The 20,160-nt window shown below is 43.4% G+C and overlaps 1 protein-coding gene across 1 annotated transcript in view; it reads right to left on the bottom strand.

Moving 5' to 3' along the window:
• The window catches only part of LOC136847042 (activating signal cointegrator 1 complex subunit 1-like), a 193,257-nt gene that overhangs the window by 125,585 nt on the left and 47,512 nt on the right, over positions 1–20,160 (bottom strand). The window contains exons 2-3 of the mRNA XM_067118278.1: positions 5,545–5,650; positions 4,890–4,999 (exon numbers count right to left, since the gene is read on the bottom strand). Coding sequence (XP_066974379.1) covers positions 4,890–4,999; positions 5,545–5,650 — 216 coding nt within the window. The remainder of the gene's footprint in view (positions 1–4,889; positions 5,000–5,544; positions 5,651–20,160) is intronic.

Below are 20,160 nucleotides of genomic sequence, written 5' to 3'. Positions count from 1 at the left end.
GTCTTGTACGCAAGAGGTACTTGTCCTATGTGACCGGGTAGGCTCCCTCTTTGGGAGTTGCTGCCTCCTCCCAAGGAGATTTCTCTAGTTTTATTGGCTCATCTCGTCGATCTGTTCTCGTCGGCCAAAATCATGTTTACATCCACAGAATTGAGTTGTGGGTGCACTGGCCAAGAAAGAGATAGCATCAAACTTACAGATGAATACGACTCAAGACTTGCTGACACAGCCATCTAGACATCCCGACATCTAGACTCTTCTTTTCAAGCTAGGACCACCTCTCCCCTCCAGCAATTGCCTTTTCGTAGAAGGAGACCTCGGATGCCATTCAGGTTCTGCTCAATGTCCGTTTTTCATCCGGAGCCATCAAGAAGAGCTCTTCCAAACCACATAGGAAGTGAACCGGAAGTCTGTCATGTGCCTGTAATAGCCAGCTTACTAGAGTTTTGGGAGAGGTGGCTGATAAGAGGAGCAGAGCCCTGGATTATCAATGTTTTAAAGGAGGGCTATGTCATTCCATTCTCGAAGAGCCCCTCCCCTACTTAGTCACCTCTCCCATAACACTCACAGCTTACTCAGTAGGGTCCGAGAGACATGCAGCCCTGTGGGAGGATGTCTCCTCCCTCATACACAAAAGGGCCACAGAAGATCAGGACACCAGCTCGGAGGGATGTTTAATATCGTCTCATTGTGGTACCAAAGGCATTGGGGGATTGGAGACCAGTCCTCGATGTAAGCACCTTCAATCACTTGCCTTGAAGACAAAGTTCAAGATGGAGACAAACCACTCAGTCCTTGTATCCATTCACCAGGGCAACCAGATGGTAACCCTAGATATGCAAGATGCTTGCTTTCATATCCCCATTCATCCAAGTTCCAAAAAGTATCAGGTTTGTCTTCCAAGACAACATTTACCCGTTTTGGACTCTCTGCTTTGGTCTTTCAACAGCCCCTCAAGTGTTCTCTTGAGTCATGGCTCTGCTATTGAAATAGCTCCACTTCGTGGGAATCAACGTCAGTCTTTACTTATTTGAAGGAAGTAGAATCACAACTGGCTTCTCCGATCGCCGTTGAAGGACAAGTGCATGGAGGGCACACGCAAGATTCTTCTTCTGGCCCAGGAGCTGGGCCTTCTTATAAATGTCCATAAGTCCCAGTTGAGCCCTTCTCACAAAATCCTCTATCTGGGGATTACACTGAACTCTGGCTTTTTCAGTTTTTCTGTCCCCCAAGGGGGTACATAGCTGCTTTCAAACAGTCCAGGAGTTTTCTAACCCCATCGTCTTGTTTGGTTCAACAATAAACAAGTCTACTGGGTAAAGTACTCCAGTTTTACCTGAAGGCCAGCTGGAACACGAAGACACAGCCAGACAGTCAGGTTTATCTGATCACCCCAGAGATACAATCTGACCTGCACTGGTGGCTATCAGAAGAAAGCCTGTCGAAAAGAAAGTCCCTTCATACTCTGAACCCCAACCCAGACTTCTTTTCTGATGCCTTGGACATAGGTTGAGGAGCCCTGCTAAACAATCAAGAGGTCTTGGGGATATGAACTCCAGAACAACACGACTTACATATCAGTGTAAGAGAGCTGAAGGCAGTTCAGCACCTAGTCCACAACAAGACAGTCGTGGTGCAAGCAGACGATGCCACGGCCTTAGCTTACATCCGCAACAAGGTGTTACCCATTCCTTTCCTCTCTGTTAAGCCGCAAGAGAATTACTGCTGTGAGCAGACCAAAATGGGTTACTCTTATCACTCGCTTTATCCAATAAAAGTTGAAAGTGGTGGCAGATGAGCTGAGCCATCAAAGCAGGTCCTTCCCACCAAGCGGACCCTGGATCCCCTGGTATGTCTAGACCCATGGAAGTTGTGGGGCAAGTCAGTGACAGACCGTTTGCCACCTCCAGAAACCATCGTCTTCCTCTGTTTTGCTTGCCAGCCCCGGATCCTCTTACATGGGCCACAGACGCCATGTTACAGGATTGGTCAAATCAGGACCGTTATGCCTTCCCACCCTTCAGCATGATCAGGGAAGTATTGAACAAGTACAAGGCGCATCACAATACGACCTTAACCCTCATAGCACTGTTTTGGCCTCTGAGGGAGTGGTTCCTGGACCTCCTACGTCTGTTGGTGGACTACAAAAGATTGTTTGCCCAAAAGTATTGCTACTAAGACAACCCCACTTCATAAGACACCACCAGGGGTTGCCCACTCATTCTGACAGGCTCCAGTCTGTCTGTAAGCTTGTCAGAGTGAAGGGTTTTTCAAGGGAAGCTTCAGAGCCTGCTGCAAAGTGCAGAAGGAAGTCTTCTAGCCTCGTCTATCACACCAAGTGGTCAGCCCTCCGATGGTGGTGCCACAACTGCAATGTCTCATCTTCTGAGGCCAATTTGACCCAAATTGCAGATTTTCTCTTCTTTTTCTGAATATCAAGAACTTGCCATCCTCTAGCATTACAGGCTAACGGGCAATGACTGGCTCTGTTTTCAAGCACAGAGACCTGGATCACTCATTGATCTCTGGCTTGAAAGACCTGGTAAAGTTGTTTGATATGATGGAACATGAAAGGGACAAGGCTTTGTTCTCGAGGAATCTGGATGTGGTCCTGCAATGGCTGACAGGCCCATCTTTTGAGCCCCTTCACTCTGCTTCTCTTCAGAATCTGCTGCGTAAAACTCTCTTCCTCTTTGCCTTACCTATGGCTAAGCGCATCAGCGAAATGCAAACTGCAGGCAGTCCCCGGGTTATGACGGGTCCGGCTTACAATATTCCGAAGTTACGACGCCTTTCAAATATACTGTATTCATCAGAAATTATTTCCTGGTTTTACGATGCATGTTCTGAGGTTACGATGCTTACAATACCGATCCAACGGAAGAAATATGGCTCCAAAATGCCAGAATAATGAAAATTTGGAGTTCTTTTTTATGAAAAACTCAATAAAAATGCAGTTTCCATCATTTTCAATACACCCAAAGCATTAATAGTAAGGTTTTCTTAGGATTTTTTATGATTTTCAACGATTTTTCGGCTTACGATGCGGTGTAGGAACGGAGCCCCCGTCGTAAACCGGGGACTGCCTGTATTGACAAAAGAGTGGGTTATTTCTCAAGGGGATGCCATCTGTTCCTTCACCTTAACCCTTCTGACCAAGAATGAGGACCTGTCCAAACCCTGGCCTCGCTCATTCACTGTGAAGAACTTAATGGAATTTCTTAGTCAAGGGGAAGAAGAGAGCATACTGTCTCGTCAGAGCATTGAGATACTACCTGAATAAGACAGATAACATCAGGGGCCCAGGTAATAAACTTTGGTGTTCATTACAGAACTCACCTTGTTCTCTTTCAAAGAGTACCTTGTCGTTCTTCCCAAGAGATTTAATTAAAAAAGCACATTCCCATATCTAGGGTACATTTTACCAAACTTTAAAGTGAGAGTGCACGATATCAGATTGGTATCTACTTCCTTGGCTTTTAGACGTAACATGTCTTTGACCTCCATTATCCAGTCTACCTACTGGAGGTGCAAGTCCATTTTTGCTTCTGACTATTTAAAGTCAGTAGAAACAGTGTTTAACGATTGCAGTGCCTTGGGTCCGTTCTGGGTGGCTGGCATGGTAGGCAGTCCCCGGTTTACAACGGTTCCGGCTTACGACGTTCCGAGGTTACGACGCTTTTCAAATATATTCATCAGAAATTATTTCCTGGCTTACGACGCATGTTCGGGGTTCGACGGCGTCAAATGCGCCGATCCGGCGGAAGAAATATGGCCCCAAAATGGCAGAATAATCATAATTTGAAGGTTTTTTTATGTAAAACTCAATAATAATGCAGTTTACATCGTTTTCAATGCACCCAGAGCATTAAAAGTAAGGTTTTCTTATGATTTTTGACGATTTTCGACGATGTTCCGGCTTCGGCGATTTTGGGTTCTGACGATTTTTCGGTTACTGACAGCGGCGCGAACGGAACCCCGTCGTAAACCGGGGACCGCCTGTATTAGGTGAAAAATCATAGGAAGCACTCTTTTTAGAGTTTTGGGGAGCCTGGGGGTACAAGTTGCCTGGAGTATCCACCAGTATTAGTGGATGGGTTGTGGTTTTATCAAGTGTTCTCAGAGCAGGTGACACCATTGTCTGGTTTTTAATCTTGGTACTGCGCCCAGGGCAAGGGCACCTTACTATATGCTTAGCTAGCTATCAGGCATATCCTCTGCTACAAAGCTCCCACTTAAGTAGAGGCGCTCCAAGGCTCAACAGCCACGCCACTACAGGTTAAGATGAGCATCAACCAGAGGCAGTATTCACCTGCAGTAGCTCTCTTACTCTCTTACCCCGTAAGGAAACAACAAGCATTGCATTTAATGCTGGGTGTTTTTTCAATTTCAAAGTCATTATCATGCTTTAATGTTTTGGAGTAGAATATGTCCATGTATTCCACCTCCATCAATGTGGGATTCAGCTATGTAATTACTTGGTAAGTTACTTATACAAAAATGATATTTTCAAAATAAAATTAAGTTTCATATATACTTACCAAGTACAGTAATTATAGAATCAAAGCCTGCCCTCCTCCCTTCTATGGACATGAGGGCACAAACAAGTTGAATAAGGCTGCTGGTTAATCGTTCTTTGCCCGGTACTGGGAGGGGTGTCACCTACATAACAAACAAAAGAACCTCTACCACGAAATTCTAAAAAGTTGCCATTTGAGGTAGATACATTAGCTATGTAATCACTTGGTAAGAATATATGAAACTTAATTTTATGAAAATATTTTGTATTTCATGTGGCTTTTGAGAATGTTCCACAGTAGACAGTAAACTGTTATAAAAAGAAAAAACTGATAAAAGAAATACATTCTGGGACATAAGATAATTCTTACCTATATCTCCTGTTTGGCCCTTTGGAGGAATGCGAATTTGTGTAAAAGTGTCCATTTCAATTCGCTTTTTGGTGGCACCTTTTGTTCCAATAATATAAGAGAAAAATCCACTGAAAAGGATAAAAATAACATAATATCAGTTCTAGTTCAGCTGAGATCTAGTATGCACATGACATAGTCCTTAAGCGAGATTTGTACGTATAAATATTAAACTGGAAAACTTCACAAGTGGTTTACACTGTACCCTCAGTTTTCCAGTTTGTGGTTGTAAAATGCTAGAAAAAAAGGATTAAGCAGTTCACTGTGCCCAGGCCAGGCACCCTGTAGTGTAACTCAAATGCCCTCTGTGCAATTTATTAATAGTAATAATACTACTGCTGTGTTCTCAACATTGTCAAAATTTGTAAATAATTATTAGGTAATTGTTGCCCAAAGTGCTTACTGTTATAATACAAATTTAACCAGGAGACTAGAATTACATATGTATGCTTCAAATTTTGACCACAAAATATCATACAAGTGTGGTTATTCCCAGGAAATTATGAAAATACACACCTTTCCACATATTTTATAAATTTAATCCTTCTTAAAATATATGAAAGACATTTAAAAAGTTAACCATAAGTTCTTAATACTAGACAACACTGAATCATACCTTGCTGCTGGCACTACTGTCTGAAATTTACCATTGTCAAGGCGATCAATTTCAAATTCTGGCATCTCGGAAGCACATTCCACTTCGTCTTGATAAACACTATCCTCTGTAAATGATGGAAAATTAATCATGGGAATAAATTTCTGAAAATTAATATAAATTTTAGCCTGTCTACGAACATGACTTAAAAAATACAATTAAAATAAAAAATTATGCAGTGCATAAATGAAGCAGCTTTGCATAAACAGTGTATAATCATCCTTCCTTCCTAAAAGCATTAAGCAATATATAGAGAAGGTCATGTTAGTTACTCTTATTCTGATCTGCAAGATTATGTTTGTGATGATTACTACATTTGTCTTGGAAAGTTATTTTACTGTTCTTCAAAATAAAACTATTAACAGTATCGTAGCTTTATATCCGAGATTTGTTAATTGATTAAGCTAAGTTGCAAAAACTAGATGTGATGCAAAGGAATCAGACCATCAAACATTCCTAAGCAAATAAACCTTTTTACCAATTTAGTTGATAATAAAAAAACAATGACTGGAGTGCAACAGATAACATAATTCCACAATATTTCTGTATCTTTCTCTACAGAAAGTTTTGGGTAAGTCTGTACTTGCATCTAAAAAATATACAGTTGAGTTTATGAAGTCAAGCATAGCATACATACATAATGTTTCATTGCATTTAAGCATTTCATTCTGTTAGAGGTTAACAGGCCAGTCTCCTAGACCTCCTCTTAGGTGGCATAAACTGTTGAATGGTAAACAGGTACCTAGATTTGTAGAGATTTATATCATTAATCAGCCCAGAAGTACCAAGAGCTACATTAATTTGTAACAACAAAGCCAAAATATCAAAGCTGAAGCTTACTTCATAAATGTGCAGAATTGCACAACAGAATAGAAGTAAAATAATAACCATATATTTATATATATATATATATATATATATATATATATATATATATATATATATATATATATATATATATATATATATATATATATATATATATATATATATATATATATATATATATATATATATATATATATATATATATATATATATATATACAGTATATATACATATACATATACATATTCATATATTAAATATATATATATATATATATATATATATATATATATATATATATATATATATATATATATATATATATATATACAATCACAACAGGAGCCACTGCTCAAAACCACATCGATGGGGTAACGAGGAAAAGCACAGAGCATTTTCATGATTTATTGTGCCGACGTTTCACAAACCATCTCGGTTGCATTTTCAAGGCTGTAAAAATTTGAACACCACATTACTCGTAATAACTTGTAGAATAAATACAAAATATATAGATTTATTACATTGACATCCCCAGTAAAAGTAAAATATAGCAGAATAGTGAAACTAAAAAAAAAAAAAAAAAACACATCAGAATACAAAGATATAGGAAAAAACTCAAGAACGTAAATTTAAAAAAACTTAAAAACTTTAAAAATGTAAAAAGGATGTAAAATCATCTTGACATCCCTGGTTACATCAATATATTTAAAGTGAGAAAAAACAAAAAAATTAAAGGTCAAAATAAAATTTCTGAGCTCGTCCCTGTGTCAGCCGGTGAAATTCCTATTAAGCACGAATTTCTAGGTATAGATATTGCTAAATATACCAGAGAAAAAAGCTATCAGGAATGCTGGGGTTACTAACCCCAGATCGAACATCTATTATGAAATAGGCGTCGGTATAGATAAGGGTGAGTGATTGTTGTCACTGCCACAGTACTGCACTCTGTAGACATCCCAATGACAAAACCCCGAACGTGAGGAGCGATCTAACGCCCGCGCACTCACCTGCCCGCCAACCGACGACCCCAGCGCCATCTGTACTCATTCCATTCTAGCACGTTTTTCCTTTAAGAAGGCTTTTTTCTTGTGCTGGTTTTTTGCCCATTTTTCCTTGAGTTGACCATGTCTTCAAGCAATTTCACCGTTATGAAGTTAAGTACCATCTTCTTGTGGGGTTTTATTATCAGTGAGGCTCTTATTGGCCCGTAAGTTAATATTTACAGGGTCATACATCGGGCGCTCCCCGGCGTTCGCCGCCTCTACCATGATGACCTTGAGGTACACCCTTACAGCTCGTTTCTGCAGGGGTTTCTCTCGGTCGTTTACAATTTTATTCATGTTTCGTAATTCCCCTTCAAGAAGTTCCTTTTGGAGGCGTTTATCTATGTCGGGCGGTTCCTGGTACCTTGATTAGCGTCATTCCTCACGGAGGCTTCCTCCCCTTATTTTGGTTTTTACAATTAATTCATAGTTTATACCAGGCTCTCGCGCGAGTAGATTCCCTCTCCAAGGTGGTGCTTTCTTTTGTCAGTTTCTCTGATTTGTAGTGTAATGGATGACATGGATAATTTGGATTTATTGTGGTCCGGGCTCGGCGTCAGGAGCAGCCAGTTGGCTGCCTACCTCCTGTTCGCCTCGCCCGGTTAGGCTATACGCTTAGCACAAGTTCTTATATTTTTGTATATTCGATCATATTACGTGCACTTATGTGGTTATTGGTTAACTTTAGCGGTACTTATTAGAAATTGGAGATCCTAGCCTAGCCCTCTCGCTCCAATCGGTGGGTTAGGCTATTCAGGTTAGGCTTTGGCATTGTCTTAGCTCCCATCTCTCCCGACTATGTTGCTTGAGCGGGGAGGGAGGGTAGGCTGGTCGAGGAGTTCCTGTTTGTTGTTCCATCCGCCTTACCGCTCGTTTTCGGGTTTGCTAGGGCATCTGAAGCCCCATCCCCTCCTCCCTCTAATGAGGGAGAGAGGAAAAAATAAAAGGGGATCTTCTTTATGCATTGCCCTTCTGCCCTATGGGTCGGTTGTTGGTTGGACTGCGTTACGGGAATTTCTCTCCCTTCCACCCCTCTTCCTCTCTCCTCTCTCCTCCCTTTTACTGTCTGGGCTGCGCCTTCAGAGGAGGGTGAGAGTTTGGCGTTGCTTTAGACTAGTGCTATTATCCTATCCTCCCCTAGTACTTTTGGTGAGTGTCATGAGTCTCCCTGCACGCAGGAAGTCGATACGTCTGTTTCGACGCCCCGTGGGGAGTTACAGTCAGTGTATGGGGGTGTCCCCCGTCCACTTGAACATAACTCTCGATTCCACCTTCTAAGTGCTGCCTCCCTGACTTTACCAGTGGTGTGTCATCTCCCCGCGTGTGGGACGTCGGTCTCTTCGATCGTCACCCCGCGGGGGACTAGTCCGTTCCCAGTTGAGAGTCACCCACCCTCCTGGCCTCCGTTCTAGTGTCAACCGCCGGCTAGTGTTTCGTTGGTTCGCTCTCTCTCCGGTCGGGCTGAACTTCGATCACCTTCAGGGTTTAAACACTTCCTCGCTGGTTCCGCTCCGCCGTCCCCGGTCCTCCCGTTGCCTTCTTACCTGTTACCACTCCGGTGGTTTTGGTTTTCAGTAGGTTGGCCTTAGTCACACCTAGTTCTCTAGCTGTATAATGACTGGAGGTAATGATTTACCCCGCCCTCCCCGCTGTAACCAAGTGATGGAGGCACGGGATCTCGGAGGGGTCCGCGCCGGAACACTATGACCAGCAGTGTACTGCTATCCTATGTTAACCATTTACTTACTACCGGACTCCGGCAGTAATTATACTTTAAGTTGATTTTACAATTAAGAGTTGCATGATCCTAGGTTAAGGTCCTACTCCGTCGAACTATCTCCGGCGCTCCTTAATTTAGTGTGTGTCATGTTTTGCTTTGGTTTATCGTCCCGCCGGAATGCTCCGGCGGGTCCGGTATAAATTAATTAGCATGCTCCATTACCTGCTATAGTTTAAGGTCCCTATCTCCGTCGGTTCTGCTCCAGCGCGCCTTAAATTAGTATGTTCATATGCCGTCTTCCACTTACAGACAGTACGTTGTCAGGAGCCCGGGTGCACTGCAGTGCTGCACCAGCCCTATGGGCACGTTGTCTGCCGTTCCCATTCGGGCTGTGCAGTCCGGATAGACGACCTCATCGTGTGGCACCCGGACGGTTATGAGGTTTGCTTCGCTCTTTACGAGCTTATCCAGGACGAGTCGGTAAGCCTATAGTTACTGCCTTTAGTTTACCTGGTTGCCTCACTTGTTTCAAGTGGTTATGTTCCTGATATATTGCTTATATATCTCTTCACCGAAAGCGCTTTCGGTTATTAAGTCCCTGCTCTCTTCCAGGCCGACCAAGCTTCCATAGCGACGCCTTGGGTTCCCTTCGAGCCTGGGTGGCTGGTTTTGGAAGGAATGTTCCGTCGGGGACGCCATATGTTCTGGACGAGAACATCTGGAATCTGCTTTACCCCGGCGCCCGGATCTCAGTGGCTGTTCCATCGGAAGTCGCCGCTCCTCTCATCGAGCAGATCCGGGTAGAAACCCAGCCTCCCCAGGACGAGAATTTGTACGTGGCGGTGTCGGAGGAAGTGGCAGCCATAAACCTTGACCTGGAGCCGATGAACACAGAACAGGACCAGGAGGTAGGTAGGGAGGTAAGTGAGGCAGTGGGGGCGGGCTCCCTTTTTGATTCCCCTTCATCCACCGCTTCTTCATTTCAGGGTTTGCAAAAGTCTTCTTACTTGGAGGACAGGGTGCAATCGGCTGTCCCCAAGTTGAAGAAGTCTTGGAAGGCGAAGGGCTATAAGTCCGCAACCTCCCGCAAAGCAACCCCTTTCCCTCCGGTGAAGCCACGGGATACTAGTCCGGTGGCTTCCACAAACAAGGCCACTCCCTCTGCTAAGGGAGCGAGTTCGATGGCAGCTAAGGCTAGCCCTCCTCGCCAACCTGCCTTTGATCCGGAGGAGTTTGCCGGTATACTTCTGCAGAAGTCTACCTCGGAGGTGGATGCTAAGCTCAACAAGCTTATGGAGAGGTTGCAGAGCCAGGAGAGTATGCTCTCTGGGTTCATGCGCTCCGGTGGGTCGGCGGTACATTACCCCATTCCGGATGCCTCCGCCCTCCCTCCATTTGACAAGGGAAATCCTTGGCGTTTGGCCCTTCATGCTCCCCGGCATGAAGATACCCTAACGATCGAGGGTCTAGGCACGTGCAGGCTTCAGGAATTGGAATTCTTTCCTCCTGACCTGCTGCCCCACTACCCAGGCTTCGCCAGGTTGACGGAGGAAGCTTGGGTAAGGACGGATAAGGTCCCGAAGGAGACAGTTATCTTCCCAAGGGACCAGGCGCAGTCTACATTGCTGCGCACATTTAATGAGTGGCAGGCGGAGAACACGAAGTTGACCCCCTTCAAGGGCAACTTCACGATGTTCTCATTGGGTGATAGAATCCCAACCCCTTGTATGACTAAGGTGGCTCTTGCGACCGCCCAGGCATGCACGGAAGGTAAGCCATCGCCTCTGCTCCGGGAGACTGATCCCACCTCACTGATCTTCCCCGGAGACAATGATTTCTGGAAGGATGCCCTGGCCACTTTTACATCGGGTAAGCTGGACCCAGATTGTGCATCCACCTTATTCAGTGAGCAGCTTCCCAAACTGCCACAAGCCCTCCTGAAAGCAGAGTTTGAGACTAGGTGTTGGCTGAGCCGATCACTGAACTCCCTGTGCCTGGCGGAATCCACCGCAGTGATGTACTCCGAGGAGCCACTCTTCCAGGTCCTGACGAAGTCTCTGTTAGCAGGATTTCAGGCGGACCTGTTTGACTTCATGGTAGCGCGGATGAACTGCCGCAAATACATCTTCGCTGACGCTACCATAAGACATGAGCCTAACAAGCTCATGAAAAGCTCCTTCTGGGGGGCTAGTATCTTCCCCGAAGGAGAGGTCAACAATGTCCTGGCTGAGGCAACCAGGGCTAATCAGAGTCTGCGCTCCCGCTGGGGTATCCCTGCTTTCAAAAGGAAAACCCCTGAGTCTGCCGGGCCCCAAAACAGGCTTGGTAAGAGATACAGGAGGCACAGAAGACAACACCAACAAGCCGTTGTCCAAGCTGTACCTGTCTCGCCAGTTGGCCAGCCTTCTACCTCGAAGGCCCAGCCTCAACAGTTCGTGCTGGTGCAGCCAGCTCAGCACTCCCTTGCCACGCCTACCTTCGTAACGTCGCCTGTGTATAACCCCTCCTATGAGGGCCAGGGGTCGTTTCGAGGCCTTAACAGGAGCGCAAGGGGGAGCAGAGCAAGAGCCTCCTTCAGAGGCAAGGCTGCCTTTACAAATCCCTCTCCCGGGGAGAGGAGGCCGAGGTAGAGGAGGCAAGCCTTCACCTTCCCAGTGAGACCAATCAGGTGGGCGGCAGACTTCACCTGTTCAGGGACCAGTGGACCTTCAGTCTGTGGGCCCACAGTATAGTCTCCAAAGGTTTGGGGTGGAGTTGGATCAAGGGCACTCCCCCTCTGATCAGATTTCATCAACCATCTTCCAAAGCTCTGCGGGACTTTGCGGCGGAATTACTCCAAAAGAGGGCCATAAAGAAAGTGAGACACCTGAAATTTCAAGGCAGGCTGTTCAGTGTTCCCAAGAAAGACTCCAGTCAACAAAGGGTAATCTTGGATCTGTCGCGTCTCAATCTTTATATACAATGCGACAAATTTTGCATGCTTACAATCGCGCAGGTGCGGACTCTACAGTGAACCCTCGCTACTTCGCGGTTCGACTATCGCGGATTCACGACTTCGCGGATTTTTTCCATTACGTATGTATAAGAGAAAATATATAGCGGATTTTCCGGAAATTTCAAAAATAGTCGCGATATATGAAGACCCAAATATTTCATTAATTCCATTAATAATTATTAATATCTGCTAGTACTGTTGGTTCATTGCATTATGACATATAATTCAGTACAAAATGAAATTAAACAAAAAGAGAATGTGATCATACGATAATTCATTATAGTACTAGTAAAATTAAACTGAACATGAAACGCTAATCAGATGCAGTCTGACATTGTCATATTTGAATGGTGTAAGGCTGCTGATGGCTACATATATACTAATTATAAAATACAAATGTAATGAATGTGCATCTTTTCCATGAATCTTTTGTACTGCATCCAATAATATTGTTTGTTGCAAAAATCACATCTCGAATAAACCTATACTACTACAACAAAAAAAAAAATAAAATAGCGTAAAGTATATTTGAATTTGAAACTAGCATGTAAGATGGGCTGTGATTGGTTCCATTGGTGATAGATGACGAATCAGCTCCCAAGTTTTGTAATCTCGCCTGTGATTGCTGTTTTGACCGTTTCTCCGACCCGCAGCAGCTTCCCTTGTCTCTGACCCGCAGCATCTTCTCGCGGCCACTTCGTTTCCCGCTCTCTCGGTAGATAGATGCTGTTTACATTACCAGTGCTGTGCGTGACAGTGTGTGTTTGAAACTGAACTTTTTTAACTTTGTTTAACCCCTACAATGGCTCCCAAGCGTTCTGCTTCTGCTAAGGCTGGTACTGAGCCTAAACGCCAACGGAAAATGATGACGATTGCTGAGAAGGTGACACTTCGATATGTTGAAGGAAGGGGAAGTTATGCGGCGTGGCCCGCCATTTTGGAGTGAACGAATCCACCGTTCGCTACACTAAGAAGGATGAGGCGAAGATTAGGAAGACGGCTGCCATCACCTTTAGCAAGTCAGCAAAGCGAGTTGTTACGGCTCGTAATAAAGCGATCGTCCATTATGGAAGGTGCTTTGTCAATCTGGATTGCCGACTGCGGAAGAAGAAAATAGCCTTGGATACGAACACCATCCGAACCAAGGCTTTGAGGTTGTATGAGAATTTCGCGGCAAAGGAACCTCAAGATGATGGCAACCACGCTGAAGAAGAAGAGGAAGACGCACGAAGATGATGTAGATGAACCTCAAGCAGGGACATCCACTGATTCCCAGCCTCAGACACGACGTTTACCGCCAGCAAAGGATGGTTCGCCAAGTTTCAGAAACGCTTGGCCTGAAAAGCGTTTCCCTGCATGGCGCAGGCTGCTTCTGCTGACACGGTCGCTGCTGAAACTTACGCCGAATGAGACGTTCAAGAATATTATCGCTGAAGGTGGATACAAGCCTGAACAAGTCTTTAATATGGACGAGACGGGTTTGTTTTGGAAGAGAATGTCATCGCGAACTTTCCTGTTCAAAGAAGAAGCCAAAGCCTCTGGCTTTAAAGCATTCAAAGATCGTGTTACCCTCGTGATGTGTGGCAATGCTGCGGGATTTTTGCTAAAGCCAGGGCTTATTTATAAGTCGAAAAACCCTCGTGCTTTGAAAAATAAAAATAAGAATCTCCTTCCGTGTATTGGATGCATAATCCAAAAGCATGGATTACTTAAGATGCTGACCTCCAACTGGTTCCACCAGTGTTTTATCCCACAAGTCAGTAAATATCTCTTAGAAAAGGGCTTGCCATTTAAGATCCTTCTCCTGTTGGATAATGCTGGTGGACACGCGACTGATCTTTCGCATGAGGGCATTCAGGTTGAGTTCCTGCCACCCAACACAAAGTCCTTAATTCAACCGATGGACCAGGGGGTTATCAGGGCGTTCAAGGCCCTCTACACGAAGAATACCTTGGCAGACCTCGTTGCGTGTGTGGATGCCGCCCAAGAAGATGAGGATGAAACATTCAATTTGAAGGCGTGCTGGCGGCAGTACACATTAATTGCCACGTGCCTTCAGAACATCCAGAAGGCACTGCAAGAAATGAAACCTGCTACCGTTAACGCGAGCTGGAGGAAGTTGTGGTCCGAGATTGTTTACGACGATGAGGGATTTACGCCTGCCAAGATTCAACACTCTGCAGTACGGAAATCTGTGCAGTTGGCTGCGATAATTGGAGGTGACGGGTTTGGCGACATGACGACGGAAGACGTTGATGAGTTGTTGGACTGCCATTCCCAGCCGCTAACTGACGCAGACCTCGAAGACCTGACAAAATCAGCCAGTGAGGAAGAAAATGAACCACAGGAAGAGACCCAAGAAGTTGTCGAAGAAACAGGCTTAACATTAGAACGGCTTGCCAAGCTCTGCAACCTAGCGAAGGAGCTGAAAGAATTGTCACAAGAATGGGACGAGGATATGGTTCGTTCTCTGCAGTTCTGCAACAAAATCGATGAAGACATGACTCCCTACAGGATGCTCTTCGATTGAAAAAGAAGCAGCGGCAGCAACTTCCGATCACAATGTTCTTCCAGCCTCGCAAAAAAGAGCCAGTTCCTCCTGCTACTATGCCTTCGGAAGAAATTGAAGAAGTGTCCCAGGAAGAAGTTGAAGAGGTGTCCCAGGAAAAGACACCTCAGTCTGAAGAGACGTAAAATACAATCATTGGCTGCACAGTAGAAGACATCATCAGCTTCATCATTATCATTTCTACTGTGCAGCAAATTCATCGCCATCATCATTCAAGTTTTTCTTCAACTTCTTTCATGGTGGGTACAGTAACAATCTTTATTTCTTTATATACTTTAATATTCTAACATTTTAATATTAGTGCCTGTTTTAGATTAGGGTACTGTACATGCATTAAGTGTTCTGTACATTAAAGGGTGGTTTGTTAACAGTACATACGAGGAGGGCTTTATTGTAACTTCCAACTCTATCGTGGTGAGTAAAATACTGTACAATTGTACAGTACGCACCATAACAATCTTTCTATTTTTTTATGTTCACTTACTGTTTTATTGCTTATCATTTGTGCCTGTGTACTGTATGTACGTATTGTAGATATCTGTGCATTACTGTAAAGGGTGGTTTGTTAACAGTACTATGTAAAGGGAGGGTTTTAAAAGTCTGAATACATGTTAAAATAAATACTGTAAATATGGTGTCCCTACTTCACGGATTTTCAGCTATCGCGGCCAGTTCTGGAACCTATCTACCGCGATAAACGAGGGTTCACTGTACTTCCTCGTGGAGCCGTCACCACCTCTATAGATCTTTCAGACGCATATTATCACGTCCCGATTGCGCCGGAACTTCTCTCCCCTTCCTAGGTTTCAGACTGGGGAAACAAGCCTACTGTTCAGGGTCATGCCATTCGGGCTCAACATAGCACCCAGAATTTTCATGAAGCTGGCGGAAACGGTAGTGCAGCAGTTACGGTCCCGGGGATATCGCTGGCGCATACCTGGGCGATTGGATAATTTGGGCATCCAACGCCGAGGAGTGCCGGAGAGCTACGCCATAGGGATCGAGTTTCTGGAATCCCTAGGCTTTCAGATAAACAGGCGCGCAAGTCCCGCCTAACTCCGGAGGCTCGATTTCAGTGGCTGGGTATCCAGTGGGATCTGGACTCGCACAAGCTGTCTATTCTGCCAGCCAAACGGAGAGAGATAGCCAAAGCCACCAGGCAATTCCTCAAAGGCAGGAAAGCCTCTCGCAGAACGCAAGAAAGAATCCTGGGTTCTCTTCAGTTCGCATCTGTAACAGATCTGCTCCTAAAAGCAAAACTGAAAGACATAAACAGAGTGTGGCGGAGACGAGCCAATGTCAAGCTCAGGGACAAGGTGTCATTAATTCCTCCGGTGCTGAGGAAAACACTCCTGCCGTGGTCCACAGTCAAGGGTCTTTCGAAGTCAGTTCCCCTTCAATTCCCTCCCCCAGCTCTAATAATCCACACAGACGCTTCGTTAAGCGGCTGGGGAGGGTACTCACCAAAAGAAAAGGTACAGGGTACATGGTCCACACTGTTCCGTCAGTTCCACATAAACATTTTGGAGGCGATGGCAGTGTTTCTAACTCTGAAAAAGCTTTGCCCCACCAACCAGATTCATATCAGGCTGGTGCTGGACAGCGCAGTAGTGGTACACTGCATAAACAGAGGGGGTTCCAAATCGAGCCGGATAAACCAAGTGATGATAGCCATTTTCTCCCTGGCGGAGAAACACGGCTGGCACCTGTCAGCTACCCATCAAGCAGGAGTCCGAATGTCATTGCAGACTCCTGTCCAGGCAACTCCGCTGGAGTCAGAATGGTCCCTGGACAAGGCTTCTTTCGAATGGATCCGCCAGTCAGGTTCCGGGCCTTCAGGTGGACTTGTTTGCCACGGAGAACAATCACAAACTCCCTTGTTATGTTGCTCACAACCTGGATCCTCGAGCTCACGCTACGGATGCAATGTCAGTGGACTGGAACAAATGGCAGAAAATCTATCTGTTTCCGCCAATAAACCTGCTGATGAAGGTGTTGCACAAGCTCAGGTCATTCAAAGGTCAAGTGGCCCTGGTACCTCCCAACTGGCCAAGAGCAATTGGTTCCCTCTTCTTCTGGAGCTCAAACTACGTGTCATAAAATACCCAGGCCACAGCTGACTCAAATAGTGCAAACACGGACTGTGTCAGCTTCCTGAAGAATTCTGAATGCCCTGGCTTTATGGACTTTATGAAATTCGCCGCTCAGAGAGGTGCGGATATTGATCCCGTTAATACTCTGTTTCTGGAATCAGATAAAAGAGATTCTACCCTCAGACAGTACGATTCAGCAGTTAAAACGTTGGCATCTTTTTTGAAGGAATCTGAAGCTCAAGTCATGACCACCAATTTGGCAATATCATTCTTTAGGTCACTGTTTGAAAAGGGTCTGGCTCCAGCCACCATTACCACAGCGAAATCAGCTTTGAAAAAGGTGTTTTTGCATGGCTTCAAGATTGATTTAACAGATTCATATTTTTCGTCCATTCCCAGAGCATGCACTCGTTTGAGACCAGCGACCCGTCCACATACGGTTTCCTGGTTTCTTAACGATGTTCTAAAATTAGCCTCAGAAACTAATAACGATCAATGTTCTTATTTGAATCTGTTAAGGAAGACGTTGTTCCTAATTAGTCTAGCTTCAGGTGCCAGAATATCAGAACTGTCTGCTCTCTCTAGAGGTGCGAATCATGTGGATTTTCTCCCATCAGGAGAAGTTCTGCTTTCCCCAGATCAAAGGTTCTTAGCAAAAAATGAAGACCCTCAGGATAGGTGGTCCCCCTGGAAGGTTGTTCCTCTTCCACAAGACCTGTCTTTATGCCCAGTTGCTACCTTGAGGGCCTATTTACGGAGAACTTCTCAGTGTTTGTCTGGTCCTCTTTTTATCAGGGAAAAAGGAGGAATGCTTTCTTTAAAGGCTATCAGACAACAAATTCTATACTTCATTAACCCCTTCGCCACCGGGACGTACACATGTACGTCTTTTACGGTACAGTAATAAAAGACCGCGACGTACGCCTATACGTCTTTCATCCCTCCTCGAAAAGCAGAGCTGTTTTCTTCAGCTTGGATGGGTTTCAGGCGTAGTATTGTGTACGAGAGAGGTGCAGAAGCTCCACCCACTATTCATTCTAGCCAATGAGTGTCCGATGGTCGTCGTGACGTCATATTCATATGGGATATTATAAGGGGTATCGTCCAGCAGCACATGTCAGTGCGCCTCAAGCTGTTATGTATGAAACATTGTCACGATCTTGTGAGTAAACCATTTGGATTCGAAGGCTAAACTTTTTCTCCTTTTGATTGCAGTTATTTTACAGGTTTTTTTTATTTTTCAGTATCATGATGTCGGATGATAGTATTTCAGATCCTGGGTAGGAATACCTGCCAGATCTGTCAGATGATTATAGTGATAGTTGTTATAGTTGCTTAGAGGATGACAGCGACACCGAGATTTTAGAAGACATTGAACCCATTGTCGATGAAGGTTGGCAGTTCATAACAGATCCATTTTGTGACAAGCGCCCAGACCCACCCCTGATTTCACGGAGGGTGACAATGGGATCTCTGTTTGCACACCCGACTTCACCTGCCCACGATATGCATTTTGTTTCTTTTTTTGTGATGATATTGACAGACTGTGTGAATGGATGAATGCTCGGGCAGAGGAGTATTTTCAAAACGGAAAGTGTACTATGTTTTTGAAAACTTCTTTCATTTTTTTACAGTAACGTAATTTTTATTATCATTATTTTTCTACTACAAGTTGTAGTAGTAGTGGTATTAGTGTTGAATTTTTATTATTATTGTTATTATTATTATGATTATGATTATTATTATTATTATTATTACCAATGCCATAAACATTCATTGATGTATACTAACTGTTTCCGTAAGAAAACTAGTATATACTGCTATTACTACTAGTACTATTTTACTAATACTTTACTACTTTTTCTGCTACTTTATTTCTACTACTTTACTACTATTTCTATTTCTGCAATTACTTTTTCCACTAAATATTCCTCTTTTTTCGATATATATATATATATATATATATATATATATATATATATATATATATATATATATATATATATATATATATATATATATATATATATATATATATATATATATATATATATATATATATATATATATATATATATATATATATATATATATATATATATGTATATATATATATATATATATATATATATATATATATATATATATATATATATATATATATATATATATATATATATATATATATATATATATATATATATATATATATATATATATATATATATATATATATATATATATATATATATATATATATATATATATATATATATATATATATATAATATATATATATATATATATATATATATATATAGCCAATGTGGTGAAAAATATTCATTGGTATGTACACAATGTTTTCATGTAAGAATATAAATGAAAAATATGAATAACAGAAAGTTTAGTGGGAGCAAATGATGACTGATATACTCGCGGTCTCATGCGGTATGCAAGCGTTATCGGCAGTGCAACAGGCCAGTGGCGAAGGGGTTAAGCAAGCTAACCCAGATTCAGTCCCTAAGGTTCATGATATCCGAGCAGTGGCTACCTCCACTAATTATTTTCATAATATGAATTTTGATGAGCTTAAGAAGTATACGGGCTGGAAATCTCCATCAGTGTTTAAACGCCACTATCTGAAATCACTGGAAGCTCTGAAGTTCCCTGCGGTGGCTGTAGGGAGCATTGTCCCTCCGCCTTAAATTAACCTTTAATCCCTATCCTTTCCCCCCCCCGCCCACCTGCCTCATTTACTTGCCCTGCCATTTTCTCCTGGACCAGACATGCTTCACAGCCTGGCTCCTGATATTATAATGTACAATCTTGCGGTGTTAGTTTTTAAGTTTGCGACATGTTATACTTACTGTGATTTAGTTTTAAGTCCGGAGGTACCTTTATATATTTTCTGTCGTTTATTTAGTTTTGGTATCTTCCCACCATAGTATTAATTATGTACATAGTTGTTTCTCATGTCCTTTACTGTGGTATTAATTGTATCCCTAGTTATAACTCAGTTTCTCTGTCTATACCTTTGGATTTAATCATGTTTTGGGGGATAATTAAAACTATTTTCAGTAATAGTGTTTTTATACATGTTCACCTAACTGTTCGTTCCTTTTAGACTTTCACCAAAGCTTAGTATGATTCTCTGTCATGATTTCACCGGCTGACACAGGGACGAGCTCAGAAAAGGGATTTTGACAAAGGAAAAATCTATTTCTGAGGGAGGCCCTGTGTCACCCGGTGACCCTCCCAGGATCTAGGTTTCCCTCCCCGAGTAGGCATACCAAGCTTGTGGGGGGTGCTAGCCTGGAATGAGTACAGAT

This window comes from Macrobrachium rosenbergii, chromosome 16, assembly GCF_040412425.1.
Source record: "Macrobrachium rosenbergii isolate ZJJX-2024 chromosome 16, ASM4041242v1, whole genome shotgun sequence".
In the NCBI taxonomy this organism is placed as follows: domain Eukaryota; kingdom Metazoa; phylum Arthropoda; class Malacostraca; order Decapoda; family Palaemonidae; genus Macrobrachium; species Macrobrachium rosenbergii.
Note: the sequence above shows the minus strand (reverse complement) of the source record. Positions and strands in the feature narration are given on the sequence as shown.